Below are 21,809 nucleotides of genomic sequence, written 5' to 3'. Positions count from 1 at the left end.
TTTGAGTTTTTTTCTCTTTTCAGTGTATCATTTTAATGTACTCTCACAAGTAGGTGAACAGATACAATTTTTGTTGCTCACGGTACTAAAACACACATCCATTGATAGTATAAATAGCCAACCTAATAATAATACACATTTTCAAATACATAAATCATCAAGTATCCAAGTATTAAGTTACGGACATCAAATAAAAAGGCATACAAAATATCGCAGACGTTGGAAGTCCAGTTTGAAGCAAAAAAAACTAAAGAAAAAATAAACATCACATTTTGGACATGGCAGTTAATTAGTAAACAAAGGTTTGATAAGAGAAAGGAAATTAAATTACAAGTTCCCAGACTTTCAATTAACATATTGCAACAATTAAGCTTTTCATATTAAAAAATAGTCACTGAAAGGGCATAAGTGTGTAAAGACTTCCTGCACAAGACAAAGGCAACCATTTTTTGTTTTGTTTCAAGTAGAAAAATGAAACCTTTTCCAAATGCTAGTGGAGGTTTAATCCACCCCAACTGCCTTGTTCCATCTCGATTGTAAGGCATTTATGGATGAACCAATTGATTTGAAGGAAGGCATACCTCTTTCTATAGTCTGTCTTGAACGTGGTCTTAAATTTTTACGGCGATACATAATTGTTCAAGTTACAAAGAAAAAGAAGAAAACTTGTTCTTTTCTCCCCCCCACACATTCTCAGGCAATGTAAAGCCTAATTTATACTGGCAGTACGGCCGTGTTGCTCGACAACAACAAACCATCTTGCCCCCGAGTGACACAGCCGAGCAATGGAGGATAAATTAAGCTTAACCACTTTGAACCTGGCGTCCATATTTTCGTGTCTTTGGGGTGCGATCACAACGGGATAAACCAACATCTTGACACAATAATACACAACTCACTAACGCTGCTCTTACCCCCAACTCTACGGGGCACATCGAGAGAACACACTTGGATTGTGATCTAAACCTTTTTTTGACACTTGAATTTGAAGCTCAGAAAGGGGAGGTAAAACATGATTTACCAAGCAAATGGATCTCCAATGTAAATACTTTCAACACAATGACTAAGAAAAACAAGCCTGCCAGGTAATAAGCTTACAAGATTAAATAGAACTTTTTTTTCTGTTGTAACGGCTGGGTTGGCATGGAGCTGAGGTTGGCTCTACTGGATGCAGCAGTTATTGCGATGGCCATTCGAATCTTTGAAGCGCAAACGCATCTTTGGACGATATTTCTCCAGGTAGAAAAGCTGCTTGCTGTTGAAGGCTCCACGACGTTTCCTGTTTGACAATGGCAACAGCGGAATTTATTCGCGTTCAACAGATATATAATGTTCAACACATAACTAACGTAAGCATCAATACATCTCGGTTTCAGTTCCCTAATATTTGATCTGTTAAGTCTAAAGTATTTTACTTAAAAAAATGTCTTAATAAATAACATTCAGTATGGGAATACAAAGCAACAGCATGACATTATGTTGCTGTCCCAAATCATTTGCAACACTGGTATGTAGAGTAAATATATATTATTATTATCACTAAGTGTGTGTGTGTGTGTGTGTGTGTGTGTGTGTGTGTGTGTGTGTGTGTGTGTGTGTGTGTGTGTGTGTGCGCGCGCGTGTATGTGTGTGTGTGTGTGTGTGTGTGTGTGTGTAAAAATAGCAGATATACAACCTCACAACGCCTAGCAAAGATCAGCATTTTCACAAATGTTGCCTATTTCTTATATTATTTGACAATTTGGCCTATGTTTAACCAGTTTTTATAGTATAGTTTGTTTATTACTTTTGATGCAGTCTTTTTCTTTCTTTTTTCTCATTTAAAAACAAATATTGTCACTTCAGTGTTATCTGATGACCCCCCAAAAAACATGTGGGGACCCCCATGGGGGACCCGACCAAACGGTTGAGAACCACTGATCTAAAATGCCCAAAGAGTCATGCATGACAGTGTGACTGTGTGAACTTACTGTCGAATGAACTGGACAGCATCTTCATACTTCATTCCACATTCTATCATGGCAAGAGCAACCAAAACAGGAGCTCTAGAAACAGAACACAGATACAACAAATACACTTTGTCATACGAATAGCAAAGAAATGGCCTATCTACAAGCTCACTGGTATGTTGTGAGCTTAGTAGATCTGCTATTTTGGAGAAAGAAAAAGATGCACCACAAAATATTAATTTGCATCACAACGAACGAACACATTTAGTGATAAACACGCAAGTCCTCACCTCCCCAATCCTGCTACACAGTGGACACCAACGCAGCAGCCAGGCTCCTCCCTAAACTTTAGTTTGAGCAGGTTTAACCAATCATCAACAATCTGGTTGGAGGGAGGAGCACCATCGTCAAATGGCCAATCCTGCAGAGGGAAAAAGGAGAGGAAGTGATTTAATCTGCCCCCGATTCTTGGAAACCAAAACAAAAGATGTCAGTAACCTACAGAGGCTACAGGAAAATGTGCCAGAAGGGTTGGGGTTTAGCGCCTTTATCACTGTGTTCCTTCAACGTGACACGGTTAATGCTTATGAAACACACACACACACACACACACACACACACACACACACACACACACACACACACACACACACACACACAGTAGAAAGGGGTTGCCGGTTCAAAGATTGTCTTAGTCTTTAAACGTATCAGGAATATGTGAACAATGTGCTTTGTTCTTTATTACATTAACTAATACTATGTGCTGAATCCTATAACAACTAAAGTAAAGTCCAGGACATGAACAGCATACCAGACCTGACATCTGACTAATAGCGCACTAAAGAATATCTTTCCTGATATTTACTTCTTTTTTTTTTTTTACTATTTACTTGCCTGAAATATTGATGTGATATTATTACATTATATTATTGTTGTGACAGACTGCTGTCCTGGACTTTTCTCTTCATCTCTAAACTCACCAGAACTTGGATCCCCTCTTTCCCCACCAAGGTTGCATCATAAGTGGCCTCACATACTCTCACAATGGTGGTGACGCCATACTTCTTCAGCTCCTGTAAAATGAGAGAGGCTTTTCATGAAGACAATGTTTATTTATCCCAGAAGGAAGAACTTAACCACTTAAACCTTCTCGTCTACTCTAGATATTAAAATGGACCTGAGTTGGCATGGTACTTGGACCACATTTTCTCCTCTACACCAAAAAAGCAACAAGTTGCAAGGTGTTGTGGGGCTTGTAGATCTAATGTTCCCTCCAGATGGATGCTATAGGGCTCACGTGGTTAAAGTACACTGGAATACAATACTTATCTCTAAACTCAGAGGGGTTGTTCTACTTACATTATTTTCTGCTATCCAATTAAATTGTATTCTTTTCTGTGTTTCATTACCAATTTGACTGCATTTACACATTTTCACTAAATACCTTCGGCGAAAATAGCTGCTCTACAAGCTAACAACGAAACACATTATTAGCTTGTAGATCTGTTAATTTCGCTGAATGTTCCCCCAGAATAGGGACACAAAGTGTGTGTTTAAATTAATTAGCAACCATAATGAGGCTCACCTCAATGAATTTATTCAGAGTGGCATTGGTGGGATTATGAGTGATGAGGAATCTCATATTTTTGTAGGTGATTTCCACTGGAGCTGGTCTGTTCATACGAGCCATTGTGACAACGAGGGGGAGGGAGAAAAAAACCCACAGAATATCCTCCACACAAATATGAACGTAAACACTTAGTTGAACACCGAAGTTGATTCAAACCAAAATGTCAAGTGAGAGTGTCCCCCAAGAAACAAAATCCTCCGGTCTTCTTATGAGATTGGCGGTGCCAAAAAGGAAGGCTGTCAACAACAGGCAAAAAGGTAAAAGGGGGAGCAGTTGGTGAACAATCTCGAATCAAACCCCTCTCTCTCTCTCTCCTTCGGAACGAAATAAACAAAAACAAACAAGGCAGGTTCCACCTTGATTCTGGCCAGGCGGAAGCCAACAAGGGCAGTGTGCAGCAGGTGGAGTTACCCCATCCAGGCCGTGTTCTTGTGGGTTCTGGGAGGTGTTTCCCGCTCCTGCCAACGTGCGGGGGTACCCTCCTGTGGCTCAAGTGCGTTGGGGGCGATGGTGGCGAGTTCAAGTGGTTCACTCGTCTGCATAGGCGCCGGCGGCGTGCTGTGCCTGGCAGTAGTCCCCACTGCCCTTCAGAAACTCCATAAATGTGTGACCAAGAACACCACAGAACTGCTGCAGGACACAAAGGGACACACAGAGGTTTAGGCACACACACTCCACAGAAAAATCCTCAAGTGTACATTTGAGAGTGTAAACATTTACCCATAAATACAGTGGTGGAAAGTAACTGAGTAAAGGACTCAAACCTTCTATACTTCACTACATCTCAGAGACTGCAGACATATACAGGTATAGCCTACTTTGGAAATTTGAAAATAGCCAATCTACAAGTTGAAAGATGTGTATATTATACATTTTAACTTGTGAAGTGGGACCTTCTGCATAATACTTTTGCACATTTACTAGAAGTATTTTTCTACTACAGAACTTGTACTTAAGATGTAACAGACAAGAAGGTATTGCTACTGTGTACATGGGGCACATTCCAGCCAATCACTTTTGGCGTCCTCACTTTTTAAGCCCTCAGCCAATCAAATCATCACTATGGGGATTGGGGAACACATGTACTGACACACAAAGCTGGGCATAGGAGGGGCTAGCGCACCTCAAAAATGTAAGTACTTATTCCATCACTGCTCGTATACAACACGTATAAGACATTATACTTTGCTATATGTGTAAAGACATTGACACATGTAGCAAAGATAAAATAGGAGTTATATAGTCCTGCAGCTTGAACCAGTGAGGCCCATTAAGCAATTCAACAAGAAATAAATAAAGAAAGAAAGCAAGAAAGCAAGAAAGAAAGAAAGAAAGAAAGAAAGAAAGAAAGAAAGAAAGAGGTGTTGACATTGACACTAAGGGTTGCCCACATGCCCCTGCCAGCTAAATAAAACTTTCGGGCAAGTGGACGCAACCATCTATAAAGTATAAACACGACATATCTGTCTAAACACCTGAACGTGGCCAGAGCGTTCTGTCTTCTGGTCTGTGGCATGTAAAATAAGAGCACTGTTTGCCTATAATGTGCTGTATTCACTGTTGCTACACTTAAAAATATAAAATAACAATAATGTATGTAGGTATTTGTCATAAAAATTGAGGTAGGCCTATATGACCACCACATCCCCAGGCCCAGAAAGTAAACAGTGTTAAATTGAACGGTATAATTCAAATATTACCTATCATTTTTTAAATTAACAATTTACTTTTTGGAAAGTGGGCATGACATGTAGGCAAGTAACATGAGCTGCAGGTCTACTTGCCCCATGGACAAGTGCCTCTGAGACCATAATGTCAACTGTCAACCCCTGAAGAAAGAAAGAAAATAAAAATAAATTTGAAGGGGGACATTAATTTGCATCATGCAGGTTGTGCCATGGTTACCATGGTACAGTAGGAATGATGTGCCATTTCTTACATCTAGGTCACAGCTCTCTCAAGCCTGGAGTCATCATCATGAGGCCTACAGCTACAAATGCAATTTCATACATGTCCATGGATTTGCAGTTTAAGACTGGGTCGACAAAGGGCACGATTAATGTCATTTAATCGCAATTTTATCCGTTTTACCGTCATGACACGTGCAATTCCTTGCAAGATCACTAACTGACTGTAAATGGAAATGTTTCCCATCGTCTGATTTACAAATGCTGTCTATAACCTAACGGTCAAATCCTGTTTCTGAAAAATGAACACACGGGGATTTTACTGTCTAAGCTCTTGAGCTATGCATTGTTAATCTGAGATTTTCCGGATGGAAACAACAACCTTTCTTCTGAATATAACGAGCGACGACCAATGCGGGACCATCAATGAAGTGGTTAAAAACAATAATAGGCTAGGCATTATTTTTGTACCAAAACGACACAAATAAACCAAAAGCCAAACCAAAATGATGTCCCTTGTAAATCAATGTGATTAGTGTTAGCGGTTCTTTGTGTGCAGAGACACGGGCGCCATGCATCGCTGCTATAGCCTAGTAATAAAAGGCCTGCCCTGCACACACACAGACAGCCCTTAGTAATAAACTACACATTGCCGACTATACCGTTAAAGGTAACGCCTCGTTAAAGTAGACGGAAGATCGACTGGTTTCACATGCACACGGAAGCTGACAATTGCGCACGCGATATATTTCAAACAAAATTGTGTCGATTTTATCCAAGAAAAAATGTCGAATGGCAAATTACGAGGGCTGGCTGGCTGCGCATCCGCTAAAACAACTGCAATAAAACAACACTATATAAAGCCCCGCACGTCAAGCAAGACGAATCTCCCTCTAATTTAAAAAACCCTGTGCAAAACATGACAGGCTGAAGAGAAATCAATGTAAAATATAGGCGATTAAAATGTCAAAGAAGCAAAAAGGTCTAAACTGTGGCGGGGGCCGTGCTTTGGTTTCGCCGAGGAAACGACAAAAAAACGGATACAAATTACAACAAAAGAAAGAGCAGCAAAATTGCCAATAAAATGGCAACCGATGCGTGCAAATAAATACTTACTGGAATATGCTTACTCATTGAAGATTGTAGCTTAATCATACAGCCGGTCCCTAAAAAGAAAGTACAAGTATTAAATGGTTCTGCACCATACAGTCTTCTGGAGACTAGTCTGTCTGCTACGACGCAACGCAGAGAGGACGCCGACACTCCGCTGCTGAAACCCCACCCTGAAAAGAAGCGGAGTGGATGTGTTCTCGGACATCACATCACATCGCCGTTCGTGCTGCGCAAGTAGGCTGCCTGCCTACAACTTGTGGGCTGCTCCTGCGCCATGCAATGCAATAGAATCAGAACTGGAACCAGGCCCATAAGAATAGACCGTCACGAAGCGTTTTGGTCATTCTGAAGTTTTAGATTAGAAGAACCCCGCCACTGCCCCCAGTTTCTTTCAGCTGGAGTTATGTTGTTGTTGTTGTTGTTGTTGTTGTTGGCTAGCACGCTAGTTCATTACCACTATAGTAATAAGGATATTATAACTACAACGATAGGCTAATAGTAATAATATATATTAATTATTATTCTTAATATTGGTAGCTTATTATTTTATTGGTAGGCTGTTGTTGTTGTTGTTGTTGTTGTGATTAATAGTAGCCTATAATGACAATAGAGCAAATGCATAATGTATAGCCTAAGCCTATACTAGACTGATTTAAAATAGCTTAAATTTACTGTATGTTGGACAATTTAACAATGTCACTTTGGCATTAATTGGCATTAGTTCAATTAGTTCAAGAATAGTTTGTGTGTGTGTGTGTGTGTGTGTGTGTGTGTGTGTGTGTGTGTGTGTGTGTGTGTGTGTGTGTGTGTGTGTGTGTGTTTTCTCATTGTTCCAGAAGACACTGCATGGTGGTGTCTTTCTGGAATAGCATGAGAGTGGAGGCTGCAGATCCACAATCAGAACTGCTGAGGCGGGCGTTTTTCCCTTCAAACCCTGGTTTGCAGTGGAGACAAAGGCATATTGAATTGTTTGTATATTCATAGAGCCATTGGCTGAAACCAGAAGAGGTTCAGTGTCTGATCAGTGGTCATTGGGTGTACCACTTTCTAACGGGGCACCCACTCATCAGCGTGGGGCAGAGAATTTTCTACTTCGTTATACCATTGTGCTAATTGTCATATCAATTTAATGTGGTCTTCATATGTGTGGGCTATCAAATTTCAAGTCAATTGATCATTAAAGAGTGGGGGGGGAAATGCATGACTCTGAAGATTTCACCCGGAAGGTAGCAAAGGTAACAATTCCACTGCAGATTTATTTTCTTAATCATTATAATTATTTGTGTTTGTTTTGTTTGTGTTTGTTTGTTTGTTTGTGTTTGTTTGCTTGTTTGTCTGTTTGTTTGCTTGCTTTTGAACTGTATTCTATTATTCACCGGGATACAAATTCAACATACTTTTTTTTTACAATTATAATACTGTTCAAATCCAAGTTTGTTAGTATTCTATGTTGACGTGCATAATCATGTGCAATATGTTCAATGACTGTATCTTCACCAGGACAGCCATGTTAAACAAAGAGACCAAATAGATGGCACACGCATGAGCGTGGGCAAAAAGAAGGGCGTGAGGGTCACCGGTAAATACGTGGCTCCCACAGACTGGGACAGCGGAGGGCCATCCATTATTCATCCCTACGCCAGCCCTCCCAGAGCCCCATACACGCCCACCACCATCTCCATCAGCCCTCCTTCTCAGAGGCCCTACGTCTCACCGGAGAGGGACTATCCCATGGCAGAGGAACCCCCCATCAGGCAAGAAAGGACGAGACACGTGTCTGCCAAGAGCAGGGCCTCCTATGTCGACATGGACGTCTCCAAACAGACCATGGAGGAGCTCAAGACGATACTACAGGAGAGTTCCGTGCGGGGTAAAGACGAAGGGAGGCCAGGGGGTCCTTACACGTACCTGCACGGCAGCAGCACCGGTGGCCCACATGGACGACAGGAGGAAGGAAGCCAGCCGCGGACTTTCACCACTTTCAAACCCCACGCTAACAGTTCTAGAAGTGGGGGCACGCCCAGAGATGGCATGTCCATTCAGACAGCGTCCAGCATGGATGCATCCAGCTCGTTCAGGTCTGATGTGCCCACAAATAAGCAATCTAGAGTTAGGTCACCCACACACGAGAGCAGAGTGAATTGGGGACAGACTGGGACTTCTCATACAGGTTAGTGTGTACTTTTGATTCAATTAAATGATAACCGGAACAACACATTTAGTGACTGACCTACAAATATTTTTAAATGAAGTAATGAACCTATTAATTGGTTAATTGTTTGTTTTTTTTGGTTTTTGGACATTAAGCAATGCACTGGAAGATTACTCTTCATGCTTTATACATTATAAAGCATAATATTTAATAGACACTAATTGTGAAACTGTTATTTTTCTCAGACGGCGGCAAAGCGACCATTGAACTGTCTGGAGGTCAGACTTTAATTTGGGCCATGGAGCAAATCAAGCAACACATTGCCAGAGAAAGTATCAGCTTTGTCCGCTTCGAGGCCACAGATCTCCACGGGGTGTCCAGGTCTAAGACAGTGCCTGTCCGCTTTTTTCATGTAATCATCTCACATACAGTTTCCCCCAGGGGATTCATGAAAGAAGAATTATATCTGTCTATCTGTCTATCTGTCTATCTATCTATCTATCTATCTATCTATCTATCTATCTATCTATCTATCTATTACTTAGTTAGTATAAATTAGTTAGTTTCTATTACATCAATTACACATCCCACAAAGCATTAAATTAATTAAGTGTTTTGTTTGTTTTGGACACATTCCTGACCCAATATGATGTTCGACGTAAAGAGTCTTTAAGTCTCCTACCAGAGACTCTGCTGGTCATCAAATTATTGGCTTAGGAATGCGACAAAAACAAATAGATTCAAGGGGAGTGTAATTGATAACTTGATACTCCTTAAAGTGTAAAAGTAGTTTTAAAAAAAAGTTTAAAACTTCAGATCGCAAACAGCTAGTAAAGATCAGAAATAAAACACCAAGACAAACAGATGACGCAAACATCCCTCAGTCCTTATGATCACATAATGAAGAAATACTGCTAGGTAAACAAAAGAGCCCGATGAAAAAGCAAGACAAGAATCTTCAGTGGAAGTATAGTATAGAGAGGTATGGAAGCTGTAAGTGGAGGAAGTGACTTTAATGTTAAATCGATATACTGGTATGCATCCACAGGAGAAAGCAGTCTATGGCGTGCCAATGCCAAGAAGCTACTTGGAGCTGACCTTGAGCCCTAAGAGCAATGAAGTGGACAATGCCAACGCTGCCAATTTCAGCACCGACGTGCTGCTGATCCCTGACCTGTCGACCTTCAGGATCCTACCCTGGGCCGAGCAGACCGCCCGGGTCATCTGTGACCCGTGCACGGTGGGCGGGAACCCACTACGGACTTCACCCCGTCTAATCGCCAAGCAGCTCTTGGGCCAGCTTCAGAGCCTGGGCTTCTCCTTGCACTCCTCCTTCACCTACGAATGCTGTGTCCTTGGGGCGCCGGACCGCATGGGCCCCAAGACCCTCATGTTCCCCGCCACCACCCTGCTCAGCAACCACGACCAGCCTTTCTTCCAGCAGCTGGTGGATGGCATGTACTGCATGGGAGCGGATGTGGACAGTTTCTCCTCGGGCAGCGGCCCTGGTCAAATGGAGATTAACCTGAGGCCAGAGTTTGGGATTGCGGCCGCCGACAGTGCCTTCACCTTCCGCACGGGCATCAAAGAGATGGCCCGCAAACACAGCTACATCGCCAGCTTCTTCACCGATGACGGCCTGTACAACGCAGGCGTGCTGTCCCACAGCCTGTGGGACGCCAACGGGAGGCGGAGTCTGTTCCACAGTCGGGACAAGGAAGGCGAGATGTCAGACATTGGTTTTAAGTGGCTCGCTGGTCTCTTCACTCACTCTGCCGCCCTGAGCTGCCTGATGTCCCCAGGCCTCGGCTGCCGCAGTCACATGGCCAAGGCTGCCGTCAAAGACCCGAAACGCAGCATGTTGCACGCCACCTGTGGCTTCAACGAGAACAGCACCTCCTTCAACGTGAAATGTCATGGCGGGCGGGAGATGCACATCGACAACAAGCTGGGCTCGGCCATGGCAAACCCTTATGTGGTGTTGGCTGCCACCGTGGCCGCGGGCCTCGACGGTATTAAGCGTAACCTCACCGTCGAGGGTGTTTTGAACAAGGCGTCCAGTCAGCAGAGGCAGTATGCCATCCCCGCGAAGCTTGACGATGCCCTGGAGGCTCTGGGAGAGGACCACGTCATCCGCAGTGCCCTCGGAGAGCCTTTCGTGCAATACTTCATTGCGATGAAGAAATTTGAGATTGAGACACAAGAGCTGGATGATGAAAGGAACAAGTGTCTGGAGTATTTCATCTAGAAGCAGAAATGCAATCAATAGGGTGCTCCAGAAGAATGTTTTTAAAAGGGTGACAAAAGTTCCTTCTGACAAAAAATATCACTTGAAAATACAAGCTTTTACGTTTTTAATCAGCCTAGGGGATAGCTACTGATGTTACAGTAATGAGACACAAAGTAGATATGTATTCAGAGTCAATTCAAAATATACTAAATATACTAAATAAACTGACAGTGGAAAAACTGTGTGGTCTTTTGTTGATTAGTGCAGTAGCCACAGAGTGCTTGGAGGGCGAGTTTGTGGATTTCATATGGACAATTGGCAGTGGTGGACTTAAGTACAGTTGTTTAGTTTTCCTTTTCTTTGCAAATTTAAGATAATATATAAAATATTTACAAAAATTATAAAAATAAATATTGCCATGGTTTTGTTTCTACTGATGATTCTGCAAATGTTTTCTGTTTTTTATATTTTATATATATATATATATATATATATATATATATATATATATATATATATATATATATATATATATATAGCTAAGTAAGATAAGTATAAAGGGTATATAGGCACTATAAGCTACACCTTTTGTATTAGTGCTGGTAAAATATTCCATTCACACATATTCTTAAAGAGAGAGATGATGAAATATAATAATGCTATTTGGAACTTTTGCACCTCACCATAAATCAAAATCTAGGTCTGTTATATTTTTACTCCAATGTTTACAAACATACCACAGGGGAAAAAAATCATTTCTGCATTGCTAAGTTTGTATTTTATTTATTTGTTGTTGTTGTTGGGCTTTAGTATAGGCCTACAAATACAAATATACATATTATATGTATATAATATATATTATATATACATATAGGCATGTTGGCCTGCCTACAAAGACACCACCTCGTCTACTATCACATTGATCATGTTTGACCTAAATACAAAACAAATACCACTTCCATCATGTTTTAACAGTATAATGTCTTCCCTGAGGAGCTCTGAGCTGAGAATGTCAAACTCATAAAAGGACAAATTGCTGTAGCTACTGTAGCATATTACATACATGAAGGCAGTTGACTGACGTGACTTGTTTTAATGTGTGCCAGAAGTCATAGAACAAAATGTTGCTAAGGCATTTGCCCTGAACAAACTTCCATATGACTTTGAATTTCATTCACTTGCTTTTCAAGTATGTACTTTTTTCACGTACTGTAAATATTGCAAAATTGTCACCGTAAATTTGCTACGTCCCGCCCGCCAAGCGACTTTATAACGTATAGTTACTTGTTCTTGCCTATCAGATGACCAAACCGTTGCATGAATCGCCCCAGTTTGTTGTCAGCAGCTGTTTGTGTCTGATACATCGAACAGCTATTGACGGAGTCAGCAGAAAGGTCCCTTGCATGGCTGCTCACAATGGAGCTTCTGTCCCTTTCCGAGTTATACATGACTGTAGTCATTAATGGTTTGTCTGGGGGCTTCCTCTCAGTGCCGAGGAAATTCTCAAATCGACTGTACGCTTTCAGCCTTCTGGGTTCTGGGACAGATGAACCCCCTCCATCCAAAGTGACTCTTGAGCCTCGTTCCTGATCCGATACAGCATTCACCTGTCTCTTGCTTGAGCGCTGAGCAGAGGACCGGTCCATCTTCTCCATGTCTGGTAAATCACTGATTGCATTTTGTGATCTGGAGAGACTTGCCGATTTGTCTTTCGAAGGCGTTTTCTCTAAAGCAGGGGATTTTGCAACGGGAGATGCTGCTGAAATTGCCTTTTGTTTGGATCCTTTCTGTGATCTAACAGAGTTCTTCCTCTCCATTTTGTCCTCTTTCCGAGGTGATTTATTTTCATCCGATGTTGAAAGCAGTGACTGTACTTTGGACCTCAGAGAGTTCATCCTCTGGAGTGCAGGCACAGAGCTCTTGGCATCAACCCTGTGATGTGAGCTCACAGACGTGTTGGATTCTGTCAAACTGGGTTTTGAAGCAGCCATGTCCTCATTGCATGCTGCTTGCTTTCCATCATCGAGGGCAGCTGAACCTGGGCTATGAATTAAACTCCCTCGAATTAAACTGTGATCCTTTGTCCCCCCAGACACCAAATTCACAGTTGGAATAGTTCTCTCTTCTTTGGGTGTTATTTGGTTTCCCCCCTTTTGAGCATGGGGACTCAAACTGCTTATAGCTAGCTTGTTTATCGAACCGTGACTTTCTCTTAATAGGCCATCCTTCTCTTCTGGGATTTCAAATAGAGAATCCATTGCTCTTGAATGCCTCACGTTGAAGGGTTTGAGTGGAGAGTCCTTGGATTTCATATCCAGATTACCTGCTGAAGTTGTCCTGGATAAAGGCTCTTGCCAGATTTTTGCATCTGTAATGTCTTTCTGTGAAGCTGCTTTGAAAAGTGCTGGGGTGAATGGTTGCTCTCTTTCACTTCGACTCTCAATACCCTGCTTACCCTGTTGACCTATTGCTTTGACCCCTACCCTATCTCCATAGTCAGCTGGTTCCATGCTGACACCAGACTGCATTGTCTGCTCCAATTCCGCCATACTTTTACTTTGGTCCAGATCTTGTAATAATGGCTTACCCTTAGATCTTAGAGTTGCAATTGCAGAATAGAGTGACTCTTGGCTCTCCCGCGGACTGATGCACTCCTGCAGACTGAGTCTTTTCTGCCTAACGTCCTCCAACCTAGACTTGATGTCCAAAGACCGTCTAGTGATCAGCTGTAATTGATTGTCGTTCAAGCCACTTTGACTTCCGTGTGGGGAAGCCACATCGTATGGCCCGTCTGCGGGTGCATCGCTGTTAGTCATGTACGAGTTGATTTTCCACTTGTGGAGCGATGTCTCAGAGTTGAACGGAATCAGGTGCTGGTCGGACCCGTAGCGAACCAGATGCTTTTGATGGAACTGATTAACCCTGGTTGTCAACAGTGGATCCTGGCGGGGCCCACACCTCTCAGGTGCCCCGAGAGCCCTCCCTTCTCTCGTGAGCTGAGATGTGGCGTTCAGCCTCTGCAGGTCGCCGGCGTAACTGTGCCCCCTCACCATGTCAGGGTGATGAGTCATGTGCAGCCTGTCCTGCATGCTCAGGCCCCGGGTCAACGGCCCGCCATTAAACCCATTGTCTTTGGCACTCCTTAATCCATGCGTTACTCTGGATCTCATGTGGAGACGGTGGAGGGAATGCTGGCTGGAAGCAGGGCTCTGCAGGAACAGCGGCTCCCTCACGGGGTGCTCGGGTGGCCTGTTCCTTGGCAGTGGAACAGAGGAACGAGCGAACAGACGGCGAAACTCCTCGTCATAGGAGTCCACCAGCTGCCCTGTGATCACCAGCACCATGCTCATGTTGATCTTCTCAAAGGACCACATGAAGCTGGAAGGAGAAGACAGTGAAAGGAAGTTAAGCAATGCTCACAGTTTCCACTTTTACCCCATTTTGACCTTTTTCTGAAAAAATTCAAATATATATAGCAGCTGGGGTTACTTTACTAAAGGAGCATTCAGTGAAATCTAAGGTTTTTTGACCCCAGGGGTTAACTGGGGACAGGGAGGAACTCCTTACGGCGGGGCTCCACCGGGCGCGTTGCGCCTCCGTCGCGTGCGTAAAAAAACGAACCGGGGCAATTTTAAAGCAGTCACGCAACGCAACGCAACGCGGGCAGTGGAGCCACCCTTCATTGATTAAATAAGGAACATTCCCTGACGGTGACGGAGACGTGACGCTGACGCGCCCGGTGGAGCCCCGGTGTTATATGGTCAGCACACTATAGGGATTATCACAACAAAACAAAGAAATAAGTGAAATCACTGAATATACCTTTAAAGGACCATACATATACCTTGTCCATTTTTCCCCATATTGCTTTATGTTTTTGATATTACGCTTAGTTACATTATATTCTTATTCACACTCTTAAGCAATATTAGAAGCGTTTAATTCGAATAAAAAAATGCTCAAAACTTCTGGATGTCATTTTTTCAATCAGTCAATTTATGTTATGTCTTCTGGGGGCAAGCTGACGCCATACAAGAGGAGTATAAGTCTGTCTGTGTGTGTCTTTCTGCAGCTAATCTCGTAAATCACTGGACCAATAAGTACCATTGCAGCAATATTGTGGATACTATAGACTAAGGAAGTAAATCCACAAATATTAGTGAAATCATTATATCAAATCCACTGTCCTGCCAATCTTCCATATTTGGGCAAGACTAACATTATCAATATGACAGGATCGTCATGATGTCAGATCTGTAGATCAGCTATTTTCACACCAAATGTTCAGTACAGTATCTGGATAAGAACTGACTGACCTGTATGTTCCATACAGAACTGTTTTGCAGTCAACGAGCATGAACTTCTGCTCTAAAGCTCCGTGGAATTTAGCCCCAGATCGGCATTGATACTGCTGTCCTCGTACGGTTCGAACCCGGATGTTCTGGTTGAGAAACAGATGAGAATAACAGATTTAGTGATACAGTACCAAACGTCTACACACTTGCACACGCACGCTACACACTCACACACATACACACGCACAGACACACACTCTCACACACACACACACACACACACACACACACACACACACACACACACACACACACACACACACACACACACACACACACACACACACACACACACAGACACGTATCACACACCACACCCTTTGTGGTCGCAGACAAGATCTAACATGCATCCATGTGCTAGGGTAAACATGTAAGTTGGTTACAGACGATTATACACCAAAACCATTATAAGTGTAGCTAAAACTCTCCCACAACAGTTTATCTAGGTGCTGGTTTAACAGGAACATCCAGGCTTGTTGATGAATGCTTCCCAGTATAATCCTGTGCGTTATACCGTGGAGTAAATGTCAGACATAATCCATTAATGCTTCTGCCATCAGAATGAAGGTCACGCTGGTAGGCCTACAGCACAACATCCTCACATGGATCAAATCCTCAATGTTCATATAACTCTGACCCTAATGGATCTGTTAGAAAAACACTTAAACCCCAAACGTTGTTGAGCGTATCATTTCTGTTTTCGATCCACAATACATGTTTTCGCTGAAAATAGCAGATCAACCAACTCACAGTGCCACACATTGCGGCACCTTATGAGCTTGCCAATCTGCTATTTTATAGCTGCGACGGTTTCCCCAGATATGCTGGGGTAATAAAGGGATATTTAATTTCAGTTTAGGCTCATTTTAACATCTACTCTGGCTTTTGTGAGTACCGCAGACAGTTTTTGAGTATTTAGATATATGGTATTAATTTGATCAGACCTTCCTATACAAATCCACTGTAACTTCAAACTCTATTGATATCGCATTCTAATATGTGAGGGGGGTGTGTTTTTTTCAATTACTGTTTCATTTCATTTTGGAGGGAAAAATACAATAAGAAATTAAATAAAATTAACACTTCCCCTCCCTAACATGACTTACACAAGTTAATTTACTGTAGAATAGCTTCCCTCCCAATAACACAAGTTATGTTTTTTATTGTTTAATTTGCGTTAGAATAAGTTTTAAGACATACAGGGTTTCCATCGGACAGAGTGGGATAGGTGACGCGTTTTGATGACATCGCAACATTGAGTGTTTTTCATGAATGTATCATGGATGGTTAAAATGGAGTCAGATAAAAATGAATATCAAATATCTAAATACTGAACCGAGCAACTCCAAAAACTCTGAGTAGACGTTAAAATGACTGAACTTGAAAGTGAAATATCCCTTTAAGTGGGAGAATTTAACTCAATATTTATTTGTATGACTGTGTCTTTCTGCCTGATTTGATGGAATATATACACACAAATAAAATGCAAATAAATTATTCAGCTATAATAAAGGTAGATTTGATGTGGCATTACCTTCAGGTCTTGGATCCTCACACCCAGCCTCTCTGACATGTTCAAAAAGCTGTTGAATTGGAAGTAGTCCAGAAGTATGTAGACAACCACTCCTCTGAGCGCTGCCGTTACAATCTCCTTGAATATATCCACATCAGTGAAGACGTCCATGGCTACAGCAATAAGCTGTCAATGAAATGAACATTGGCTCGTTAGAAAGGCATGAGATGGGTTTACTGATTGAGATTGGCAATGCAAAATGCATTCTGGCTAAAATAAACAAGTGTACTGTGTATAATTGTTTTTGAAAAGTCAATACACAATGTGGAGAGAATTCTGTTGGAAGAACTTAATGAGATTTTTTATTACTCCCAAAATTAAATCAAGACAACTGAAAACAGATCAGCCTTGCTGGAGACAATGTGGCCACATGGAAGCGGGCCATGCTCATATTTTCTGGTCTTGTCCTAAAATTCAGAAATACTGGCAGGATATTCACTCCACCTTGGAGACCATTCTGTGTTTTGAGATACCTCTGTCTGTTTCTTTTCTACTGTTGGGAAATATCCCTGAAGAGTTTCTAACACATGATAAATATTTAATCAAGATCCTCTTAGCATCAAGTAAAAAAGCAATCACACGACACTGGTACCAACAGGACCCACCAACGAAAGATCAATGGATGGACATTATTGAGGAACTGTAGTCTATGGAAAAACTAACATTCATACTGAGACTACAAGAGGATAAATTCTATAAAAAATGGGAAAAGTGGAATCTCTTCTCTCAGCCTAGCGATATTGCAATAGGATTTCATTGAATGTTTATTGTAATATGAAAAACGCAGCCTTTTTTTCTTTTACTTTTCTTTCCCGTATTGTCTTGTTAGTTGAGTTTTTGTTTGTGTCTGTTCTTCCTTCAATAAAAATTTAGTGAAAAAAAGAAAAGTCAATACACTTTGTGGTCAATCCAAATCACGTGGACACTTTAAGTTTTAGGGCCCTATTTTGCAATATTTTGAGTGGCCAAACAGCATTGGCCAAACCTCCAGGTCTTACGTTACGGTAATCATAAGACCTGACATGCAAAATAGGGCCCTTAAACTCTTCTGGGATCATTTTACACATACCTGTATAATAATATAAGCCCATTTAACTTCCATCTCCATTTTTGCTAGATTAATTTAAAACACACGTCCCTGCTTCTTGTGACTGATATTGACCTTATAATGCGTGAGGGCGCCGGGGGGCCCCCAACAACAATTGGAAAAAACACAGCCCCCTCATACATTTGAAGGACAATATCAGTTACCAGAAGTGACTGATATTGTGAATGCTGAGAAGACCTTAATATGACCCCAGCAGTAAATAGCCCTTTAATATTAATGTGTCAGAATAAGACTAGCTATATACCTGAGATAAACATAAACAGACAGAACAGGTTTCTTTGTCAGAAGGTCAGAAGTTATATTTTGTGTTCTCTGTGTGTGTGTTCTCATGTGTTTTTTGCACTGCAGTTTTTTGTTCCTGACCCGAACACAAATGTCTCCTACAGGAAACAAAAAAAGTGAACCTTGGCAAACAAATGTCAGGTTGTAGATACAGAACGTAAATAATAATAATACTCGTCTAATTGGCAATTAAAGGTAGTGAATACGAGACAGCAAGATGACACCAATGTGGTGTCAAACGACATGTTCTGAAGGTTATTAAACACAGAGAATATTGTTGCTGTCAGGCAGAAACCTCTTATCTTCATATTGAATCTAACCTACTTGATCATACTGAATGAATGAATGAACGAATGAATGAATCAATCAATCAATCAAAAGTAGCAGATCCACAAGATCAAAACGCACAAATCGATGCGTTTCGAGCTTGTAGATCTGCCATTTGGGACATATGAGGCTTCCACCCGACAGAGACGATTATATACCATTGCATGAGACATAATTCATGACCAGCAGATGTGTGAGTCATAATAACAGATGTCAGAAAGATGGGATAGGAACAGATATTAAACCATGGTGTTCTACAAAGCAGATGACAGTTGATTTGAACAGTGACATCCTGCATATATGGCATGCAGTATCTTGATAAAGGATGGCACATAGCTCCAGAGACACATATCTATAATGAATACACAGCTTAAGAGTAATCAAGCATATTTATAGGATTATGAACAGATACTGGAGTCTGGGATGTGGGCCAAGCCAGGGCATATTACAGTAGCACTACAATGATCTACTCTTGTTGCATTCTTGTTTTATTGTGTTTATCTTATATGGTCTTGTGGAAAAATTATATATATATATACTTTTTTTTAAACCTTAATACATTTCATGGCTGAAATGTATTAAGGGTTGTATGTCTACAAATCTACAAAGTAACTAGTAACTAAAGTTTTCAAATAGTGGAGTAGACATAAAAATACTGAAAACTGGAAATACTAGTAAAGTATAGAAATACCTCAAAATTGCACTTAAGCACAGTACTTGAGTAAATGTACTTGTTTTTATGTCATTCGGTCATTCCATGCAAGCCAAAGACAATTTTCCACTTTTTTCAAATTGTGTTTAGATTTAAATTATTAGGTAAAGAGCGGGAAACGGGCATGTACAGTATGTCAGCAACAATGTGAATTATTTCCACTTGTTCAGCGGAAAAGCGAATAGCAGCAGCTGTAAACTGACATTCATACCCATTCAAGCTGAGACAAGTCAGGCATTTTACTTTTAGACTGGCATTAATCTTCTCCACGAAGGATTTACGTAGCATTCATTGTCTGTCTGTCTCGAGGGGGAAAATCTTATAACGTTGTTGGTGAAAAGTCCAGAACATTTATCATCCTTGATGTTTGTGATTTGGATATGGTATATAATGTATCATTTTGTTATAGGGCACATCATCTCTATAGGCCTATTGCACTGGCCTTTGGGTATACCACATTTTACCATGCAATAACGACAAACATTGTCCTCACCTGCTTTGCCTCCTGAATCTGCTTACGAGCAACCTCTTTGATGGTCGGCGTGTTTTGCCTCGGCGGGTGAAACAGCAGGCTGATGTTGGTGTCCACGTTGTCAAGCGTGACCTGTGGCCAGCCCAGGTCAAGGTCAGGCACCTCCTCATCCGACTCGGTTGGGAAGTATGTTGATGAGCTGCCCTTCTCGGCTGTGTGCTTTCCCTCCGACGAGTCGTCCTCTGAAACCGGTAGCTCTGCATTTTCCAAAATGAATAATATTTCCTCTTCTGCAAGAAAGGAGCCTATTTGCTCGGCTTTGACAAACTCCTCGTAGGCGTCCCTGCCTCCGCAGAGCAGGGCATAAATGGCCAGTCGATAAGCCTCCTTGTAGTGGGGCTGTACGTACAGTGGGGCCGCACTGTCCTGCTGCTGGGAGGACAAGCAGGACGGGTTCCTGGACTCCATTGTTACCCACAGGGGATCTCTGGGCCTCAAACTGGTTTGTTCTTTACCTTCAAAGGAGCAAGTCATGCAAATTTGATTGGGCAACGTTACATGTTCGAACATATGTTCATGCATTTAGGCTATGTTAAACGCTTAACAGATGAGTCACACACTGAACACGAAAGGAGAATTAAGGACAAATCAACAGTATCAACAATGAATTGGAATAGAAAAATTGAATACAAATCCTGTACCCTATGTGACTGTAGTTAAGTTGTTCACCTACTGATATGAAATAACCCCTGCTGGCTGTGAACTAGGTTACCTGTCCTGAACTGCCTGTAAAGAAAGAAAATAATATTTTCATTAAATAAGGTTACTTACTTCATGGTTGTTGAACGGCTGCTTGTCCCGGAGACAATCACACAAAACTCATGCTGATACAGGCATACAGAAACACAGCAAAGCATTCATTCTTGGCAGCTGTACTAGTGTATGCACAATGTAAAAGCTAGCAGTCAGTCAGTGATGGGTGCGGAAACAAACAGCCTGTTGTACCTGAACCAGACCGTACCTGCTGTGTGAGTTACACCCACTCACCTGAGGCAACTCTGTTTCGCTGCTAACATTTTCTGTTTGAGTAACCAAACGGACAAAGAGAGCTTTTTATCTCTGCTGACTGCTTTCAATTTGAATAGAGAATATGGACAGATCTGCCACAATTCATAGTAGGCTACATAATGCTACTCAATAATGGAGTATTCGAAGTACATTTACTTGAGTATTGTACTCATTGTACATCTTTTTAGTATCTGTACTTTACTTTAGAATTAATCTTTTTTGTAATACATACTGTGATACTTTTGCCCCATTTCAAATAGTGAAAATAGCAGATCTACATGCTCACATGCATGTAGATCTGTTATTTTCACTATCATTAATATACTTTTTTAAATGTCAAAATTGGAATACAGCAAATGCATTGATATTCAAAAGTAACTTTTGAAAAGTATTTTATTTTAAAGCAAGTTCTACAGTACTTTAACTCATGTACAAATTTGACAGAGCAACTTGTAGTTGAGTTATTGCCTAAGTGAGCAAGCCTCTGAACCCATAATTGCTCCTGATGGGCAGGTTGGTGCCTTGCATGGTTTCGTCTGCCATCTGTGTATGAATGTGTGTGAATGGGTGAATGTAATGCATAACCTATGTAAAGCACTTTGGATAAAAGCTTTATATAAATGCACCATTTATGTAAACTCCACTCACTGTATGTAGTTGACTATTTGACCAGGAGATACTTTGACTCAAGTACTGGGTTTCAGTACTTTGTCCATCACTGGGTAATGTCACGGTGAGACATGTGATGGACCAAATGCAGAACCAAGAGCAGGCAGGCAGGCAGATAAAGTAGAATGATGATTTATTCACAACTAGACAGGACATACAAGGGCAGGACACTGTGACAACAAACTATAATCTGACAAGGGAACACTGAACACTGGGAGGTATAAATAGACACAAAGACTAACTAGACACAGGTGCAACATAA

At 41.5% G+C, this 21,809-nt stretch overlaps 4 protein-coding genes across 4 annotated transcripts; 1 reads left to right on the top strand and 3 right to left on the bottom strand.

The window, feature by feature from the left end:
* Positions 1-3,668, bottom strand: ptp4a1 (protein tyrosine phosphatase 4A1). The gene is made up of 5 exons (XM_080760434.1): positions 3,535-3,668; positions 2,930-3,022; positions 2,240-2,370; positions 1,971-2,045; positions 1-1,279 (listed from the first exon to the last, which is right to left on the bottom strand). The coding sequence occupies exons 1-5, from the start codon at positions 3,637-3,639 to the stop codon at positions 1,162-1,164; spliced, it is 522 nt and encodes a 173-aa protein (XP_080616560.1). The 5' UTR covers positions 3,640-3,668; the 3' UTR covers positions 1-1,161.
* A 400-nt stretch (positions 3,669-4,068) lies between these two features.
* LOC308313344 (uncharacterized protein) lies at positions 4,069-6,769 on the bottom strand. The gene is made up of 2 exons (XM_080760435.1): positions 6,603-6,769; positions 4,069-4,209 (listed from the first exon to the last, which is right to left on the bottom strand). Exons 1-2 carry the CDS (start codon positions 6,639-6,641, stop codon positions 4,108-4,110), a joined length of 141 nt encoding a protein of 46 aa, XP_080616561.1. The 5' UTR covers positions 6,642-6,769; the 3' UTR covers positions 4,069-4,107.
* Positions 6,770-7,795: 1,026 nt separating this feature from the next.
* lgsn (lengsin, lens protein with glutamine synthetase domain) lies at positions 7,796-10,999 on the top strand (the record flags this gene model as incomplete). Its single annotated transcript, XM_080758894.1, has 4 exons — positions 7,796-7,834; positions 8,100-8,628; positions 8,997-9,163; positions 9,800-10,999. 4 exons carry the CDS (start codon positions 7,796-7,798, stop codon positions 10,997-10,999), a joined length of 1,935 nt encoding a protein of 644 aa, XP_080615020.1.
* A 763-nt stretch (positions 11,000-11,762) lies between these two features.
* LOC308312782 (uncharacterized protein) lies at positions 11,763-20,763 on the bottom strand. Its single transcript, XM_080759496.1, has 5 exons — positions 20,642-20,763; positions 19,832-20,325; positions 16,871-17,035; positions 15,298-15,422; positions 11,763-14,359 (listed from the first exon to the last, which is right to left on the bottom strand). The coding sequence occupies exons 2-5, from the start codon at positions 20,276-20,278 to the stop codon at positions 12,262-12,264; spliced, it is 2,835 nt and encodes a 944-aa protein (XP_080615622.1). The 5' UTR covers positions 20,279-20,325; positions 20,642-20,763; the 3' UTR covers positions 11,763-12,261.
* Positions 20,764-21,809: the final 1,046 nt, after the last annotated feature.

This window comes from Protomyctophum bolini (genome assembly GCF_963924005.1).
Source record: "Protomyctophum bolini genome assembly, chromosome: 3".
Taxonomy (NCBI): Eukaryota; Metazoa; Chordata; class Actinopteri; order Myctophiformes; family Myctophidae; genus Protomyctophum; species Protomyctophum bolini.
This window is presented reverse-complemented; position numbering and strand designations above follow the sequence as displayed.

What these genes read in the sequence shown, in the direction of transcription:
- LOC308312782 (XM_080759496.1), bottom strand. Translation starts at nt 20,278, where the DNA reads ATGGAGTCCAGGAACCCGTCCTGCTTGTCCTCCCAGCAGCAGGACAGT. An exon ending in AGATTCAGGAGGCAAAGCAG is followed by an intron (nt 17,036 to 19,831) that starts GTGAGGACAATG and finishes TTTCATTGACAG; the next exon opens with CTTATTGCTGTAGCCATGGA. An exon ending in TGAGGATCCAAGACCTGAAG is followed by an intron (nt 15,423 to 16,870) that starts GTAATGCCACAT and finishes TTTCTCAACCAG; the next exon opens with AACATCCGGGTTCGAACCGT.
- ptp4a1 (XM_080760434.1), bottom strand. Translation starts at nt 3,639, where the DNA reads ATGGCTCGTATGAACAGACCAGCTCCAGTGGAAATCACCTACAAAAAT. An exon ending in TGTGTAGCAGGATTGGGGAG is followed by an intron (nt 2,046 to 2,239) that starts GTGAGGACTTGC and finishes TTCTGTTTCTAG; the next exon opens with AGCTCCTGTTTTGGTTGCTC. An exon ending in GCTGTCCAGTTCATTCGACA is followed by an intron (nt 1,280 to 1,970) that starts GTAAGTTCACAC and finishes ATTGTCAAACAG; the next exon opens with GAAACGTCGTGGAGCCTTCA.
- LOC308313344 (XM_080760435.1), bottom strand. Translation starts at nt 6,641, where the DNA reads ATGATTAAGCTACAATCTTCAATGAGTAAGCATATTCCA. An exon ending in CAATGAGTAAGCATATTCCA is followed by an intron (nt 4,210 to 6,602) that starts GTAAGTATTTAT and finishes TGTGTCCTGCAG; the next exon opens with CAGTTCTGTGGTGTTCTTGG.